General features: G+C 40.5%; 1 protein-coding gene across 2 annotated transcripts; it reads left to right on the forward strand.

The window, feature by feature from the left end:
* Positions 1-1,159: 1,159 nt before the first annotated feature.
* Positions 1,160-16,693, forward strand: LOC124415930 (organic cation transporter protein-like). 2 transcript variants are annotated; one of them, XM_046896682.1, is made up of 10 exons: positions 1,160-1,732; positions 6,066-6,163; positions 13,414-13,766; positions 14,133-14,236; positions 14,337-14,491; positions 14,634-14,944; positions 15,084-15,396; positions 15,722-15,903; positions 16,260-16,402; positions 16,498-16,693. In XM_046896682.1, exons 2-10 carry the CDS (start codon positions 6,136-6,138, stop codon positions 16,550-16,552), a joined length of 1,644 nt encoding a protein of 547 aa, XP_046752638.1. In that variant the 5' UTR covers positions 1,160-1,732; positions 6,066-6,135; the 3' UTR covers positions 16,553-16,693. The 2 variants fall into 2 exon arrangements, with proteins under 2 accessions (XP_046752638.1, XP_046752639.1); XM_046896683.1 differs by lacking the exons at positions 1,160-1,732; positions 6,066-6,163 and adding an exon at positions 13,214-13,263.
* The last annotated feature ends 1,152 nt before the right edge of the window (positions 16,694-17,845 follow it).

Here is a 17,845-nt window from a genome sequence, read left to right on the forward strand (position 1 = left end):
ATACAGCGCTGCACCTCTCCTTTGCCCAGACGATTACATAACGAGAGATATTTTTTTTCTGCGTTTCCGAACACGAAGAAACTCTGTGCTAGACTTCTTTTATCATAAAATTATATGATGCGCTCAGGAGATGTTGTTCATTCGGGAGCACAAGGGCAGCCGCAAGTTCAACGGTCATCGAAAATCCAGAATAGGATAAAGCTGACGACTCGGAGCCACCGATAGACCGCGTGTTTTGTATGTCACGCCATTTCTAGAACGCCATGTGTTTGAAATAAACAAGAAATTGTTTCTGATAATTCTGAACTGGTTGTTGGTCATCGACCAATTAACGCGGTGACTCCACGATCCTCAAAAGTTCAGAAGTCCACTGAAATATGATACCACAACGATGAACCATTTCTGGTTTATCAGGATTGATCATCAGCACTAGGAAAACACGCGTCAATTCACATGATGATGATTTTTAAAAGGAGTTTGTCTCTCAGGTTACGTTCAGTAAAAAAACAGCGATGTGACCAAAGGTTGAAAAGTGTTCATATATCAATCCTCATGAACGGGTTAAATCCAGTTGCATTGCGGAAAGCCATAAATTGCAGTCGTTCTCTAGTGTCATTCGAATCTCCGCACCTTCTTCCGAAGCAAACGAAACACGATTATATAAATTTTGAAACAGAACGCTTACGTTTTACATCAATTTTCTGATCCAAATCGCCACTAAGTGATTTCATTGGTCGAATCTAACTAAATATAATCAAAAAAAAAAAAATCACTTAGTGCGTTGTTTTGCCAGAAAATAAACGTAAAAGAAAAACCCTTCTTAACATAATATTATTAAACAAAACATCTTGGCCGAAAATTTTCCTGGACAAAAACAAAATGTCTATCACAAAAATCAATACTCTTGAAAGACAAATGATTTTTGGGACGCAGGAAACCAAGGTTGTCATGGAGAACGTGGTTCGGCTACCAATTCGAAACGCTTAAGCTTATGTCACGGGGTAAAGCGGCGAATCGGTTAATCGAAAGCGAGAGCTTGCGATGCGTTGTTAATCGTACGCGTAACGTAACGGTGGCGCCGTTTTTCAGTTCACAATGCGTGGCGACGCCGAACACTTTCGTGTGACCGGTATAACGTCGAGGCGTCTGTTCGCCACGCGCCGCCAGTTTCGAATCAGACGTCGGTGGCGACAAGCGCGAGCAAGCAAGCAGCGCATGCTTAACCGTAACGTCAAGCCACAAAACTGGCATCTGAAACCTTCGAATTTGCAACAATCGATCAATAATAGAGCCGAGAACATAGCCTCGAGCGCTCGTCGATACACTGCGTCAATTGCAACCCTCAATTGGTTTGCGCCCGGCAAATGATCCTGGCAGTGTGCCTTCGAGATTGGCTGCTACAACCCTCCGAGTGATTTCGGAATTCAAACGATTTCTGCGATCGAGACGTAAAGTCGTAAAGGGATTTTAGTAGAACTTGTTTAGTGCAAGGAGCTGCGAAGGCTTTTGAACAATCAATCACAAGTGCATCTCGAAACAGAATTTCTCCTTGCGTTTTTGTCCGAAGATCTTCTGCCCTGAACTTGACTACTGGACTTAAGGACGATTCGACGACGGCGTTCAAGGCGAACTGAAAACTATTTACGTCCACGCTTTGAACTACCAACAGACGGGGCAGTTGTTGATTCGAATATCCGAAGGCGCTAAAGCGCCAAGGAACAACGAGCAACAGGTGAGAATGCATTTTTCTGGAACTAACTGTTTGACGTAATACTCTGCATATTTGAACTTGCCTTGTGTGGGATAAACTGTAATAAGGACGGTGGGAAAACGCGATGAAAGAACCATTGTCTACCGGCTGAACATTTGTTTGTGGAATTCCAACAGCTCTCGGTTTGTTTAATCATAGCGCAAACTGTTTTCTTTGAGCTCTGAATTCTGATGCACCAAGAATTTTACTCTGTACAAGCAGTAATTGTGTAAGATTGATCATTTAAGGTATAAAAATGCAGGTTGGTTTTACAGCCTGTAATTAAGAGGCAATAAAATTTTAGTGCAGCACCGCTGAGCACCATTCATTAATCCTTTTCTGGTAATTTCAAGTATTAGTAGGTATAAAAGTTCTCTTCGTTATCGAGTATAAGTTTCTTAGCTTATTTAGGATTCCACCGCGGGAAATTTATTCTTTCGGTATTCGTAGAAGTGATGACTTTTCTTGCTTCGACTGTAGAAAATTATTATAACTACAACACAACTGACGTCACCATGATAATCACTTTGTTTATAATGTTACCGCAATATAAATATTATTGAACACTTCACGCTAATCGTACTTAGAAATACTTATCAACAAACTGCAGTTTTATGGAATAAAATAATTTTTCCATCATTCGTGCATCGGTGTTTATAACAATCTTGAATAAACTAGATTTTTTACATTGCTTATCATTAAGCTTCCGGCTTAGCCTCGCAAAAATTTTCAGGGCCATTCCGAAGCGGGTTTGTTCGTGATTTGAATTTGACAATCTACTCGACGAAATCTGCGGTATCATTCATCGAGTTATCTGTACTACGTATTAATTAAGCGCACAATGATCAATCGCGAATTCCTTACCAGCCTATGACAGACGTTGCAAAATCACGCGAAGTTCCTTTACTCTAACGCTCACACGTCTAACATCCGCCTGTACAAGTATTCAGACAAAACGAATTTCGCTAAAAAGCTTTCAGCGCAGAGTGAAACTCACACGTGAATTTTTCGCGACGATCACGTGTGCCGTGAGAAGGCGACTGATGTTTTTGGCGCCACGCACGTGTGCTGACGAACTGCAGGCCTTCAAGGCAACTTGATTGCAGGGGTACATATATAACATCGTCGTTTATTTTGCTTTTGAATGTCATCCCTGAAACGCTTCCGAATCAAGAAACGAGTATAACGTGAAAAAGAAATTTTACAATAATTTTTTGGAGCAGGATATTTTTTCGATTATGTTTAATTGCAAATGAAGATCGAGACTGAGAAAACATCACTCACATGTTATATTTTGAATGGAAAAATTAATTGTTTAACTGATTTTCGTGAAAATTTAAATTGAATTCTACTTCGCTTACAATTAGTCTAACAAGAACTTTAAAGCGGTTGAATTAATGCTCGCGTTAAAGTATCTCCAGGTTCATTTGCAATTATAGACGAACAATGGTCGGCACGTGAATTGCGATTGGACACCTGCGGTGAATGTAATTAATCGATATATGGCGAAGTGTAGAAGTCGTGCGTAACTATCCAGACATACGTCCGTCGCCGAATCCGCGCAAGCCGATATTTAGCGAAGCTTCGTCAATTAAAGGAGTCGAACTTGGGCTGATCGACTCCGTCGCAGTGCTCGTAACACAGTTTGCGAATTTTTCAATTTGTGGTATCGCAAGGATCGTTAGGATGCATGCCAGATAGGAAATGCATTGCAAATTCATGGTTTGCAGCGGTTATAGTTTAAACAAGTGCGCAGTTGAGTTGGTTGCTTTTTGCTCGGCCAAAAAGCTGCTGGCATGGTTAGCCAGCGATTAAACAGTTGTCGGAGGCAAGCTTAGCGAACATTAGAGCTTGCGGTCAGCATTTATAGTCGAATCCCACGCATGTGGCAATGGTTCAGCCACAATTCAACCCTGAACTTCGCGTGGGCGTCGATATTCATTTTGAAACGACGAGCTTTAGTTTCAGATACGATTTCAAGTGATGTTTTAGTTCTGATAATTATATAATACTAGTGAAAAAATCAAAGTGACGGAATTAAGGGCTTGGGACTTTCGGTCTTGCCCTTGAATGATTAAGGAGATATTTTGTTATCACGCTGATTAAATTTAGGAACACTTCACCGTGGGAACAAACCATCAAGGAAGTTCAACTGTTTCAAATTAACCTAACGTGTTTCAACAAACTCAAGGTGAAACGCATCTAAGATAACAAATTTTAACTCACGATTCAAGGAACTTAAGACTTCGCTGTAAATGAATTTGGAATTATCTACGAGGGCAGCGTTACACGATTTTTGGTTGATACGGTACTGGGTTCATGGCTTTGAATTAGTATTTATGAGTTTGAGCCTTGGAGAATCTATGGTTTCATAAAACCAGAGATAAGACCTAAGCATGCAGGAAATTTTATATAGAATATAAAACGACTTTTTCTATTATAAAGCATCGTATTGACTGTTAAAAAACTAACGTTAAACATAGTTTTTCGACATAACGGAAGACGGAAGCGTCCGTGTAATCAACACCTTGTCGTGGAACTGTCGGCAAATTTGAAACGCAACGTAGTCAGGTTTGTAATTTGACAGCTATTACCTCGCTTGTAAAAGTGTCAACTACAGTAATTGTTCCGTCATCATACGCCACGCGCTGGTTTAGAATTACGACACGGTGCATTATTATATTATACACTTTATACCGCGGAGTTGGATCATCATTTTTTTCTCTTTCCATTCCACGTGTAGCTTGATTCAAATCGTTTAAGTAGGTAGCTAGAATTGTTATTAGTTTTAGGATATCAACTCGTTTTTTTATTTGTTTCCCTCAAAAATTCTCCTATTGAAATATCTGATACTGCGGCTGTTTGACTCAAGTATTGACAAACACCTGCTAGAATAAAAACGCATTTCTTTTTCTATCTCGCTTCGTTCTGTTCTGTCTACACGATATTTATAGACACAGGGTCCGGCAGGTCAGGGGAATAAATGTGTACAAAATCCTCGCCCATTGATCAGCTCCGTTGACAAAATCGAAGACTGTACTTCCACGAGCACGTGGTTATCGCCAGTTCGTAGTAGATGCTTATCTAACCGATAATATCGCATTGACACTCTGGATTACGCGAGGGAGTCTCGATTTCGACTCGTAACTATTCGGAGCCTAAGTACTACGCTTACAAAAGTATTAATCCGTTATGTAAAAAAAGTTGGAGGCTGTTCAACACGCGTCTAATACTTCACGAATATACCTAGAGAAATGTACGTATAAATCGTAATCCTCCAGTTTGCGAAGTGGATTTAGCGAGCGATTGCAAGGGTCCGATTAGAAGCATTCGACACGTGCTCTCTTGGGATTACCGAGGAATTACTATTATCTATTAGACGCATTATAGTCACGAGAAGCCAGATATTCATGTCTCTGATAATGGGGAAAACAGTGACTGCGAATACAAGGTATAACGTAACGTACAACACGATAGCGAAAGCTTCAACAATATTATCGATATCCATTCAATCCATTGACTAAATTGGATTTAAGTGCGTGTCAAATTTTGATTATTAAGACAGAGTAAATACATACTTCCCGTACAATCATCCTCTGTTTTGTTGGTTAACCCAATTTGTTGACGAATTAGGTTAAAAATATCCCGTGAAAGTTTCTAATCAAACATAAACTAAGAAGACTGATTACATCGTCGTGTTCCATATCAAAAGTAATTACAAAAACAGTCTACTTGAAGCTAAATATTTCGCAGACAAGGGGCCAAAGGTTGTCCAAAACAAATGCTGGACTATGAACTTTTTGGCATAAATATTCTAGCTAGAGTTAAACAAGGTGCGAATCGGTGCCAGTGCCCTTCCGGTCAGTTAAAGTATAAGTGGTCTATTCCAGGTTATTATTAGCCCCGTTATCTTCAGATACAGGGTATCGCATGACACCTCGGCCATCTTAAAATTAACTCGCAGTTTGATCGATAGCGATAGCAAATCCATTAGGTTCAAGATCAATGCTATCACACGGCTCGATGATTTGAGCAGATTTCTACTGCTCGTCACGTGTCGATTTTACCTGCAGAAATTGTTCTTTCACCGATTGTGAGGTTTGCGCTTGGATGGATTTGAAAAGGGGTGGAATTATGCACCTGTCATAGAAATATACGATGAAATAACGTAGAATTGCTTTGTTGAGAACCGTCAATTCGAGAGGCATTTCTCCCTGTCGATACAGCATGTCGACGGTTATTAATTTTATATATATTTCTTTGTGTGAATCTTCACGACCTTCTGTAACCAAGCCGTGTACATTGTTTGTTTCAGACTTCATCTCGGCGTGACGCATTCGCGGACCAGACTGTCGACTGAGGGATTTGCCGTCCGAAGCGTTGATATGAAGGATCCGACGACGAACGGACATGGTGGGTTATTACCCTGAATAATGATGTTATTACCCGCTGCACCTCGGTGCAACATGACGGCAAGTCATTAAGCTCAGCGTTTTCCATCCATCGAGTGCTTTGTGCCGGTCTCTTTGATTATTCCGTTTCTATAATCGATCAATTGACCCTCGATCCAGGCGCTAACGCATTTACGCAGTAGAATTGATCGCAGAAGTGGGGGGTTGCGATTTGGCTTAAGTGCGTTGGACTCGTTTACTCGATACTTCGAAATTGAGGTTCGTCGTCAGTTCCGTTTCCTAACTTTTCTGATATCCGAGCATACCTATAAGTATAATACGGGTATCTTTTTCGCGACTTTGGACCTTCGTTTGAGACGAACCGGGATGAACTCTCGCGCACTGTATCTCCGCGAATCTGTAAATCAGTGTTTTTTTCTCTCCTTTTATTGACATGGATTCTTACCACAGCTCAGACGAGGTCAGTCCGCACGAGCAGACGACGGTCTTAAAAAACGAATACCAGTTCGGGTCAAATTCCACTTTTGCAATTTTGCGCGACTAATTGTACGCAGGGTTTCAGTATCCAGTATCTTTCATTTTACTGATGCAACATCACGTTGTGATATCACATTCCACGAATCAAGGCGATAAACGTGGAATATCTTTAATACTCAACCGCGGAATCTATACTCCTCTGCGAACCAGGGGATGAGAGGCGAGTCCTTGACTCCCAATTTCCCAGAGAATAATCAAAGTTGTTTTTTGCATCGATTATGAAACACTGTCAATATCAGTAATCGTGGAAAAGTCACAACTTCCTCAAATGAGTCGACGCGGTTTTCTGCTGTTGAAGTATCCGATTATATTCGGTAAAAACGTTGTCTAGAAAAGTTTTATTGCCGTTTGTTTTGACGATCAGAGAAATCAGAGCGTTTTGCATTAACGAGATTTTTTCCTAATTACCGATGAAACAATTATCATACCTGCAACCGACGAGAAAATTACTAATTTGATGTAGGCTCGTCCTGCAGCAAATTATACGAGTCAAAGATCAAGGTTTCGTCTTTTTTTTTTCTTCATTAGTTGATGTAGAAAATCCCCCGCAAATCACAGTGAATGCCATACACAGAAAATTTCAATTATATCAACATCGTCTGAGTAATGAGATTTCACAATAAAAAAAGTGACAGGAGTTTCCATCCATGAAATGAAACTGAGAGCTTTACTTTGACCTGAACCGCGATTTATTGACACGACCTTTTCCATTTCCCTTTATGACAGCCTTTGTTTAACGAGTCTACAAGTTATCATCAAACAAGAATGACTCACTCCGTTCCACGTGTTCTGCACAATTGGTCACCGTACTTTGAACCCCCTAAACGGCGGATATTGTTTCTCATTGAAACTCCCACGCGGTTCATCTCACTTCCTCCATTTCCGTGGCACGTGGACCAAACTCTGAACCGTAGGCGAGATCCCACGAGATAGATCCGAGGCGTTAATTAGCACTTGCATCTCAAAACGCGAGATGAATCACGAACCACTCCTGCCGACCTATGTCGAGAGTCAGATTCAAGCTGAACTGCCAGATTCGCGGTGGCGGAATGGTGGGCGGTTATTTCGTTCCCAGCTGCGGCCAGTCTGAGGGTTGAGAGACACGAAGGGCTGTAATTTTATTCGGCGAATTTGAGACACTTGAGCGCCATTAACGATAGACAGAAAGTAAGCGTATGTAAGTCTCGGTTTAACGGATGAAACTGAATTAAGCCAATTACGAATTACAGTATATTCCGCTCGGTGAGCGACCCTCCGCGTGCATTGCGTGACGGTAATCGACGTCGTCGTTGTCGTTTTGGAGGGACGCGATGAGTCGTTTGCATTTATAGGTACTCGAGACGCAAGTGCGTCGACTTATCAGACGTCCGAACTGCCCGGTGCAGGAATTTATCAATTTAAATGATAATCACCGGCGCAAGTGCAGCCTCTATTCTCAATCTCAAAATCAAATGACTGGCTGCGAAAGCTCGATTTGACATCCGGTTCGCATCAATTATCCTTGGATCTTTGCGGACTGAAACGATTCTACGAATTCGAGGTTCCAAGGATCCCGGACTGAAAAGAGACGAGGAAAGTAGAATAGATCGTTTCGACTAATTTATTGTCCGAAATTTTTATTGGTTAACGCGATAATTGCAGAGGCTGAAATTGTATAAAGAAGAATTATTCAAATTCTCGTAACACGCGACTCGGCCGTGGCCCTGACGCTCGTTTCAGAGATTACTTATTAATCGATCCCGTCACGATGACCGTGAAAGATCTATTGCCGCAGTTCACAGCCAGTTCAATGCTGCAGGTTCAAGTTTAGGCGCCCCGGCAATTGAACAAAAAAGTCCGAACGAAGACGAAAACAACATTTTATGACGTTTCGGCGTAAAATACGACGAAAAAAAAAAAGAAAAAAAAAAACGAAAAGAGTATACCGCCTTGAAATGTTATCTCACTCTGCGCGGATCAAATTTCAAAAAGTACCGAGTCACGCTAATTCAGGCCGTCAATAATCCTATTCAGGTAAATTCTTTTACACATTTGAACTGTTTAAAATGGGCATTTTTAAACACTCGATCAAGAAGAACAATAATTTTCTCGTTTTCCAGTCTCGTTTCTTACTTACATTTTGACTTTTTAATTACGTAACAGGTTCTTCTGGTCTCTCACACCGAGTACGCCACATTGTTGTGACACAAAGAAGAGGGGAAAAGAGAGCGTTGCAAATAGTGAAAAAAAAAGACCAATTGCACAGTGTGACCCAGATGTTGTTAAGCTCGCGAGGCTCGAGTCGTGTCTCAGTCTCCACGAATCAGAGTATTTCTCGGCCTACACACCCACTTGTTGCGTACAACACTCGAGGCAACCGAAGGCTTTGACGTCATAGACACTCCTCCAGGCTTGAATAATGCGCATGGTAATTTAGCGAACTAAGCGAACAGCGTGACCCCGTGGCCGTTCAGTTTCGCATTTGCGATAATCGGTGCGCGGGTGACGACAGCACATTCATTGTTTTTCTACTCGTTCGTAAACCATCTTGTTGTTATAATCTTCTCAATTCACTGGGAAGCTTTTCGAACTTTTGTTCTCTAAATTTAGAATGTTCCTGGTGGTTATTTACGCTGAAATTTTTAACCATCATCGAGCTTTTTTCGCTTTTGAGCGATTTGTGCAAAAAAGCCTTGAGGACTTCAACTTTGAAAGCTCTTGAAGTTTTGAGACAAAAACATGATTGTTCCTTGATTTGTGTCAGTCACCTTGTATATTCTGTTTAATTTACATTATTCCATAACGGACGATTGAGTCGCTCTAAGCACTCGCTATCTAAGCTTAAATTCCTGCATGATCCCGTTATCTGGAGCAGTATTTTACCAACCATCTTATGTAACGTAAAATGGGCAAATTTTCGTGTGCAGATGATGTAAGAACGAACTTACAAGTTGAATACGGAGCGGAATATTTCACGTCTCATTAAAGTTATGTCCACTTTGCTATACGCGATTTGAATATGTGACCGCGTACACAACGAATAGATAGATTTATCTGGAAATATACGGTTTGCATGGATGTAATGCGGTAATGCTTCTGTGTACTAATGTTAGCAACAAGGAAGGCGGTAAATCTGATGACTCAGACCTCGCGCAAGCTCAACTTCGTCGGTTAAATTCCATTCCGCTTGGAAATCCTTGGCGGAAGAATTTGCCTATTCACCACCCACAAACGCCCACTCAAATGGCGGTGGAACACATGTGCCGTTTGTAAAAGTTTTATCAGCACAAGTTTTCCTCCCGCGGATAAATCAATCTCGAACAATCATATCCAGCGGAAGGCTGTCAGTCGACTGGCAATAAATTATTGTTTAGATAAAAATCCACAACTGAGACTATGATCGCCTTGCTCGTATCAACCGGAGGAAACCATACATCGTTCTAAGTGCATCGGGCATCTGTTCAGGGGTTAAGAGGCTCCGGGGAGAAATTAATCTCCATTCAATCACACTCAGCGACTGTATACGTGTATATGTGTTATGGGTTTATTTTTACGCAGCTTGATCATTGAACAGCGGAAAATCCTTCTAAATTACTGCAAGCTCATTTGCAACAGACAAACAGCTCTATTAAATGCGTTACATAATAAATGGGCTTACTCTTTTAATACGACTACCACGTCTTTGATTGGAAGATTAAATTTCACATCATAGAGTAATAGAATATATATATATATATATATACGTAGAGTAAACATCATCTTATTTTCTTCACGTCACGTCGCGAATTGCGCAGGAGTTGTAATCAACCGACAAAAATATTGCTTGAGGAATTATCGCAAAGTTTTATTCAACGTTTCGTCGTGTTCGTAACGCTTGCGTTCATCAATGGAGAATCGACGTGTCTTCACAAAAGACGAGCGAATAAAATACGTGATTTGGAAACACAGCGCAGCAAATGCACCTAGTCAATCGATCTAAAGTGATCGTTTGTGCACTTGGCACGTCCCTGAAGGAATCAAGTTTCTACTAACCTTGTCCACCTCGCTAAGAAGGGCGACATTGAAATGCATCGACTAATACTATTGCCTATCACACATCGAGCAGTGCGTACGATAAATATGCTTTTATCAATCCAACGCCTATAATCCGCATGAGAATTATATCTTGGCGCCGATAAATGTCGCACGAGAATAAGTTTTTGTTATTAAATTATACATGTTCGTAAGAACTTATCTCACATCATAAGACTTTTTAAAAATAATCCAGTCGTATATCGGTACGTTAGACTTATCGGTGGATTGGATTTGACTTCTTAATTAGGTAGGAATTTATTATTCGATCTGTTTTGCGTTTTCACCGTTTTTTGCTAATATGATCGCGGTACGTTTTTGATGTATAAATAACTGTAAATTTATGACCTTACATAACTCGAGTATGAAAAATATATGCACAGCTTTGTAGCATGAGTAGTTGTTCGAATTTTTGTTTAACACATGTGTCAATATGTCAATGAAGTTTTGATGCCTCACTTTCATGCAGTGGTTTATATTATGACAGTGCATAATTGTTGTAAATTTGTGAAGTTGGAAAAAGATTGTTTAGTATAAATCAAGCGGTTTTGTGGTCTATTTAACCAAAAAAAGCCTGAATTCCCAATCAAGCGTCAAAATTAAAGCCAAGAGAGGTTGCTAAATCCATGACACGTAAATGAAACAGGTACTACATCAGAGATAATTTTACTCGAAGGAGCTCAACGGTGACAGAGAAGAAAGACTTATCATTTATACGTTATAAGCGCTGTTTCGCCCAAGGAATGACTTTACGATATGTTAAGATTGCTCCAATTATCATATAGCTGTGCACTGAATTGACTTAACTTATGCTAATCATAGTTCCAGTCGTCTCGCAGCGATCCTAACAAACTATACGTGAACTATGCGTATGCGTGATTGATGAAGGTAGAAAATGAGCGCCAAGGTGGTCCTGGAAATGTGATCAAACCTTATTCACGCGCTCATCGGTTTGAGCCACTTTTTCGTTAGCTCTAGGCAAGCCAGTCGAACTGCCACTTTAACTACACGTTGAGTAAGTAATTCACCGAATTGTTACCGCGATAAGTGAATCGGTAGTTAATGGTACCCGAGGATACCGGTCATTGGTCCCAAGTGTTGGTTCAGACACGTGAGTTTGGAATGCCGCAAGATACTCTGCGCCTTGACTTAATCACAGACCACGTCGATACGTGTAAGAAATAGCAAGTGTATACCCGAGGCAGCCGTCTTGTAAGGGCACCCTTAATCCCTCCGTGCAGCAGAGCCGAGTGTTTTCTACTGCTAGGGCATTATGTTTGTTAGTTGTAAAACACGCTGGACCAGTTGAGCTCTGGATGCTGCGGACGGTAGGATTCTCAAGGACTGATCTTGGGATTGCCAGTTGGGGGTCTTTGGAATGCAAAAAGAAAGTGAGCGATGGCAGTGGCGCCAAGATATGCGGAGCATTTTTAGTCGGCGGAAACCCGCGACGGTAAATTTTGATTAGATACTTTGCGCGATGAGCTGGTAATAATCGATGTACCAACAATCGACTGGCGGAAAATATCGATCAGGGTGGATTTATCACCAATGCATCAGGATCGGAATCGCGATTCTAACGATCTCGACAAGCGAAATTATGATCTATGGGTTCAGTCTGAAGTTGGATAAAGATCGCGCAACGATTGGCAACGTTATTTGATGAAATATGTCATTGCGAGACACTTCCAATAGTTGAAGCATATATGGTGTGGTAAAAGTATGGGTACAAGAATTTCATCCAGTCCTAGATGGAGGCCAGAAATATCTTAAATAGTATTACGACTTGCAGCTTCAGAAGCGGCGCGTAAGCGAAATACATTGCACAGTCATAATTTACGAATATCATTCAGAGCAGTGGAGCATTGTCAAATAAACTCATGTATTTCATGAGACGTAATCATGATGTTAAAATTCATTTTGCTCCGAGCGACTATTTGAGAGTGCGATATGAAGTTTTCTGCTTCATCATTCTGGAATGGATTGATTAAAGGGATACATTGGACCTTGGCACGATGTGTTTTGTACTGTATAAGAACTGCTTTTACTTTGACGATATTTACTAGCTAGAATTGATAAATCATAGATCTTAGTAAAGACTAATGGTAAACTTAGGGTGAATGGCTTATCTGTAAAATTAGAGTCAAACAGTTCCTGGAATCAAATTGAGAATATCTAAAAGACATCTCGTGTTTCCTTTCTTCCTGATATTTGAAACCCATGATCACTGGTCAAAAATGTTATTTGATTTATCAATTAGAAAAATTTAGGCGACTTGTTATTGGTCGTGGGGTGGAGGAGGGGGAGGGGGACTGCACGCAAGGTTCGTGACTTGAGTAATACGAAAGACTCCATCTATAAAAGCGGAGTCTCGTGTGGCAGAGCTGTCAGTCGGTAGTTGTTCTTGAAATTAAAAGAATCGAGCGTTCCTTCATTCGTTTCGCATTTACATTTAGTCTTCAGTCGCTCGGCTTCTGCAACTAGCCCTGCACAACAGCAGAAGTCCCACGAAGAGTAATTGTTAATTCTTATCACATTTTAAAATCCTCCGGCGTAAATCAATCGCCAAGTACGGACCTTGAAGCTGGTTATAATCAGTCCAACCATCAGCGACTTTCGATAATATGTTTCTAATAAAGATTTTTGACCCCTTATCGGTTTCAGTGGAGGTCAATGGCAAGGAGCTGAACGGCAAGCATTTACTCTCAAGCGAGAAGGACGCCGAGGTTGCCAAGGACGCCAACCATGGGGAAGAAATTGACGCGGTCCAGAGCGCCATGGGCAGCTTTGGAAGGTGGCAGCTTCTCGTGTGCCTCGCAATTTCACTCGTCAAATTTCCGGTCGCCTGGCATCAGTTGGGCATCGTTTTTATGGCACCCCAACCAAAATTCGAATGCATTGCTCCGAACGGTACAGTCCATAAAGACAACTGCTACGTCAACGTTTCCGGCATCCAGGAACCTTGCACTCAATGGGATTATGACAAAAGCGTTTTCCCGGAGACTATAATAACGCAGGTATTTACGAAAAAAAGCAATAAACAAACATCGTAATAATTTACGTGTGAAAAGACCTTTCACCGTTGGAAAATCGTTTGATACTGTTTCAGCCATCTGTTAGGTTATATATTATTAGTGTGAAAAAAGGTTTCCACTATTCTCCCGATGAATATTCACATTTTTTAATACTAAATGCATTGTTTGCGTATCCCAGAATCAATAATTCAGTATACCGGTCGACTCGACGATCATGAATAACTCTATTTACGCTCGAAATGCAAATCGAATGAAAGGAATAGTATGATGGGTGGGGTGTGTTCGCTCATTGACTGCAGCTCGACTACTTCCGGAAATTAATTTACTTCACCTTCTTCCGTTTCTTAGTGGGATTTGGTCTGCGGTCAATCGTTTTACGCAGACACTTTGCAGTCTCTTCTCATGTTCGGCGTTCTTCTGGGTAACATCGTCTTCGGTAGCTTGGCAGACAGGTATATTAAACTTCTCACCATACCACATCCCCGACTTCGCGATTCGCCCGACATTTCATTCATCCGAAGAGAGTGATTCATGGTCAAATCCTCCTCGCAGGTATGGCCGGAAAAAACCTCTGGTCGGTTCCGTGGTGCTTCAGCTGGCTGCTGGAATCGGATGTGCAGTGGTTCCCTGGTTTCCTGCTCTCCTCTTTCTGAAGCCGCTCAGCGCTTTTGCTACCGGAGGAACAATGGTCACCAGCTACGTAATTTGTGAGTAATTTTCTCGTCCATTTTTTTTTTTTTTTTTTTGCTAACTATAAGTTGACGATTGTCAGTAGCGAGTGAAACGCAATTTCAGATTTCATTTAGTTCTTTTTTCACCTGCATCTGCAACTTCTCTTTTTGTTCTTAGGTATGGAGATCGTAGGCACAAAATGGCGGTCCCCCATTACGGTTCTCTATCAAATCCCTTACAGTTTGGGCCACATGACGTTGGCGGGTCTTGCCTACGGGTTCCGACACTGGGAACACCTTCAAATAGCCATGACCGCACCGTCGATAATTCTCTTAGGCTATTGGTGGGTTGTGCCTGAATCACCCAGGTGGCTTCTTGCCATGGGAAGGCAGAAGGAAGCGTGTACGATCCTAAAAAAAGCTGCCAAACTCAACAAAGTCAAGGACAGTGACATCCCAGATATGGTCAGAAGACACTGCCTTCATCAGGTAATATAAATTCAAGATTTACAGATATAAAACATCTTTCGTAATTTGATCCTAATTCCTGATTACAGATTTTTCAGTCAGTAACTAGCAAAGTTTATTCGGAGATTGAAAATATTTAATGCTAGGTTTTTGTCATCAGAACTCGAAAAATACAGCACCCAACTACAAACCATCCTTCCTGGACCTCTTCAGGACACCTAACATGAGGAAGAAATCAATCGCGATATTCTTCAACTGGATGATCTGTGGAATGGGACTCTTTGGGATATCTCAATACCTGGGGCAGGTTGGCGGAGACATATTCGTGAACTTTGCTGTGTCTGGTGCCACGCAGATACCAGGAAACATCGTATCCTTGTGGGCGATGAGCGCCCTGGGCCGAAAGACGACCCTCATTTCCAGCAATACAATGACCGGAATCGCTAGTCTGATGCTCATAGCCGTACCTAAAGGTGAGAAAAGGCTGCATTCTTTTTACTCAATAACGTAATTATGATTAATAAATGTATTTGTCTGACTGCACTGCAGAGACATTTATCAGATGGGTTACGTAAGACTCTTATTTCTGAATAAGTTTAAGCAATTAAAACCAGTACTAATTGCCCAAGAGAAATTAGATTATCGTCATTATTAAATTGCTCTAATAAACTACTCCTCTAGTTGATAACAATTACAAACAATTAGGGTACGTTGCAATTGATGTTACGATTATCATGTGTACTCACGTCAGCTGTGCAGGACTATGAAAGCTGATTAATGTATTCGTCTTCTTTTCAGAGATCACTTGGCTCAGGCTAGTCTTAGCCTGTTTCGGTATCGTTGGGATGTCAGTTTCATTCACGACTGTTTACCTATTTTCCGGCGAGCTTTTCCCTACGGTCGTTAGGAACATCGGTGTGGGAACGAGCAGCATGTGCGCGAGAATAGGATCGATGGTTGCTCCCTTCGTCGTCTCTCTGGTGAGAAATAGAAGATTGAAAAAAAAATTGCAATTTCAGAAAACACTAGAATATCAATTCACACACGTTTCTGCGACCCGACACAATATGACGCCACTCGCTGTTTTTCTTAGTTATTGACATTTATTGTACTGCAAGTGGGACGGGGTCAGATGCGGACTTTATTCTAAGTGTACTATACAGATATTTTTATGAGTGACGAAATCTATTATGTACGTCAGACCAATGCCGTGGTTTATCTCATGTCAGGGTACTTTTAAAAACTCACTACTGAGTAGCTGTTCAGCTTGTATTTGAAAGTACCTGTTTGGCGAAGACAGTGTTTCTTATGTTGAAAAGTAAAAATTGATTTTTAGGGTCTGAAAGAGAGCAGAGCATGGATGCCTCCGAGCGTTTTTGGAATACTTCCACTTCTCGGTGCATTGTTCTGCTATTACTTGCCCGAAACTGCTGGGTGTACTTTGCCTGAAACCCTCGAGGATGGCGAGAACTTTGGAAAGTAAGTGGCGATGATTTGAAAAAAGATGTTTCTATAGAATGTAGTTCTGTAATCGGAAGTTTTTACAACTTAAACTGTAACTCTTTATTTTTCAGAAAAATTGAAGCTCCAGAAAGGCGAAAGGAGGCGGAAGCCGAAGCTGCTTTATGATGGAAGACTGTTAATTAATGATTAATGATAAATGAATAAACAATTTTAGGACGAAAAAGAAGAAAAGAAGAAAAGGAATGAATGAAGAATCAAAAAAAAATACGTCTAAGAAAGTATAACGAGACCGATTCATAATTAGATTTAAAATAAGTAAACCAAAATAGCGTTGTTATAGGTATAGAATATAAGGATCATTCCACCTCACTATTTATTAAAACCACATGCCTCAGACGATATTGAACAATTTCATCACTGTCTTAATCTGTGTATCGTCTGGCATGGGGTCAGATCTTAGTTGCTAAAATTGACGTATATTCAAGAAAGCTGCATAATCAGTGTATCTTTCTCCGCTAAGTTCGAGGAATTATGCAATTCTCTCAAAAATTTCCGGTGTAGCACAAGTGTGTGTTTTCTCAGAATATTTTTTTACCTGTAAGCTTATTCCGCCAGACGCTGCTAACCATGGTCGTTTATCTAGGTCTACAAATGTACGAATTTTTTAGCGAAATGTTTTCCGTTCATTCGTTATCGTCATATCAATCAATTCACAACCTTCGTATAACGTGTAATATGACATGAACTATAAATTAGTTTAAACGTATATGCACGAATGTAAAATAAAACATATATTTTTAATATTTCAATGTATAGTCATCATGATGAATATATATGATTGCTATTTTCCTACTTATATACATGTAATGTTAATGTTTGTGTAAATACATATGTCGTTTTACAGTATGATTGATTTCTCTTCGAAATGTGACAATTTTTTTATGTCTCAGTCACATTCTAAAGGATTTCGTTAATGAACTTTGTGATTCGGGTTGTCGCCTGTGAACAATCAATTCATTCGAACTATGTGATCACGTATTTATATACACGTTCGAAAAAGAAAAATCTCAAGTTCAAATTTGATTGCAAATGCGTGATTATTAGGAATCTCTGCATTATCCAACGATCTATATTTTTTCCACAACCTTATCTCACATTTTAGCGCACAATTATAGTGAGAACTCGGTGCAAATAAAAAATTTATGTCTACCGCAGTTATTGACTTTACCTTAATTTCTATACAAATGTATAATATGCAATACTTGACCACGTTTACACAGTTAGGCAAATGAAATGAAAAAAATAAAAGTTGGCATATGATCTGCAAATCGAAGAAATAAAATTAAAGTAATTATGTTCTAGATCCGGTATCTGCAGATACGGTTATTGCAAAATATTTTGGGAATCCCTAAATCATCGTAAGTTTTCATGACGCAGTTTCTCGCGTGCTAATCGTTT

Source organism: Diprion similis, chromosome 2, assembly GCF_021155765.1.
Source record: "Diprion similis isolate iyDipSimi1 chromosome 2, iyDipSimi1.1, whole genome shotgun sequence".
Lineage (NCBI taxonomy): Eukaryota > Metazoa > Arthropoda > Insecta > Hymenoptera > Diprionidae > Diprion > Diprion similis.

Coding starts and splice junctions, on each gene's coding strand:
- LOC124415930 (XM_046896682.1), top strand. CDS start 6,136: ATGAAGGATCCGACGACGAACGGACATG. Junction 13,767..14,132: donor CGGAGACTATAATAACGCAG/GTATTTACGAAA, acceptor TCCGTTTCTTAG/TGGGATTTGGTCTGCGGTCA. Junction 15,904..16,259: donor CTCCCTTCGTCGTCTCTCTG/GTGAGAAATAGA, acceptor ATTGATTTTTAG/GGTCTGAAAGAGAGCAGAGC.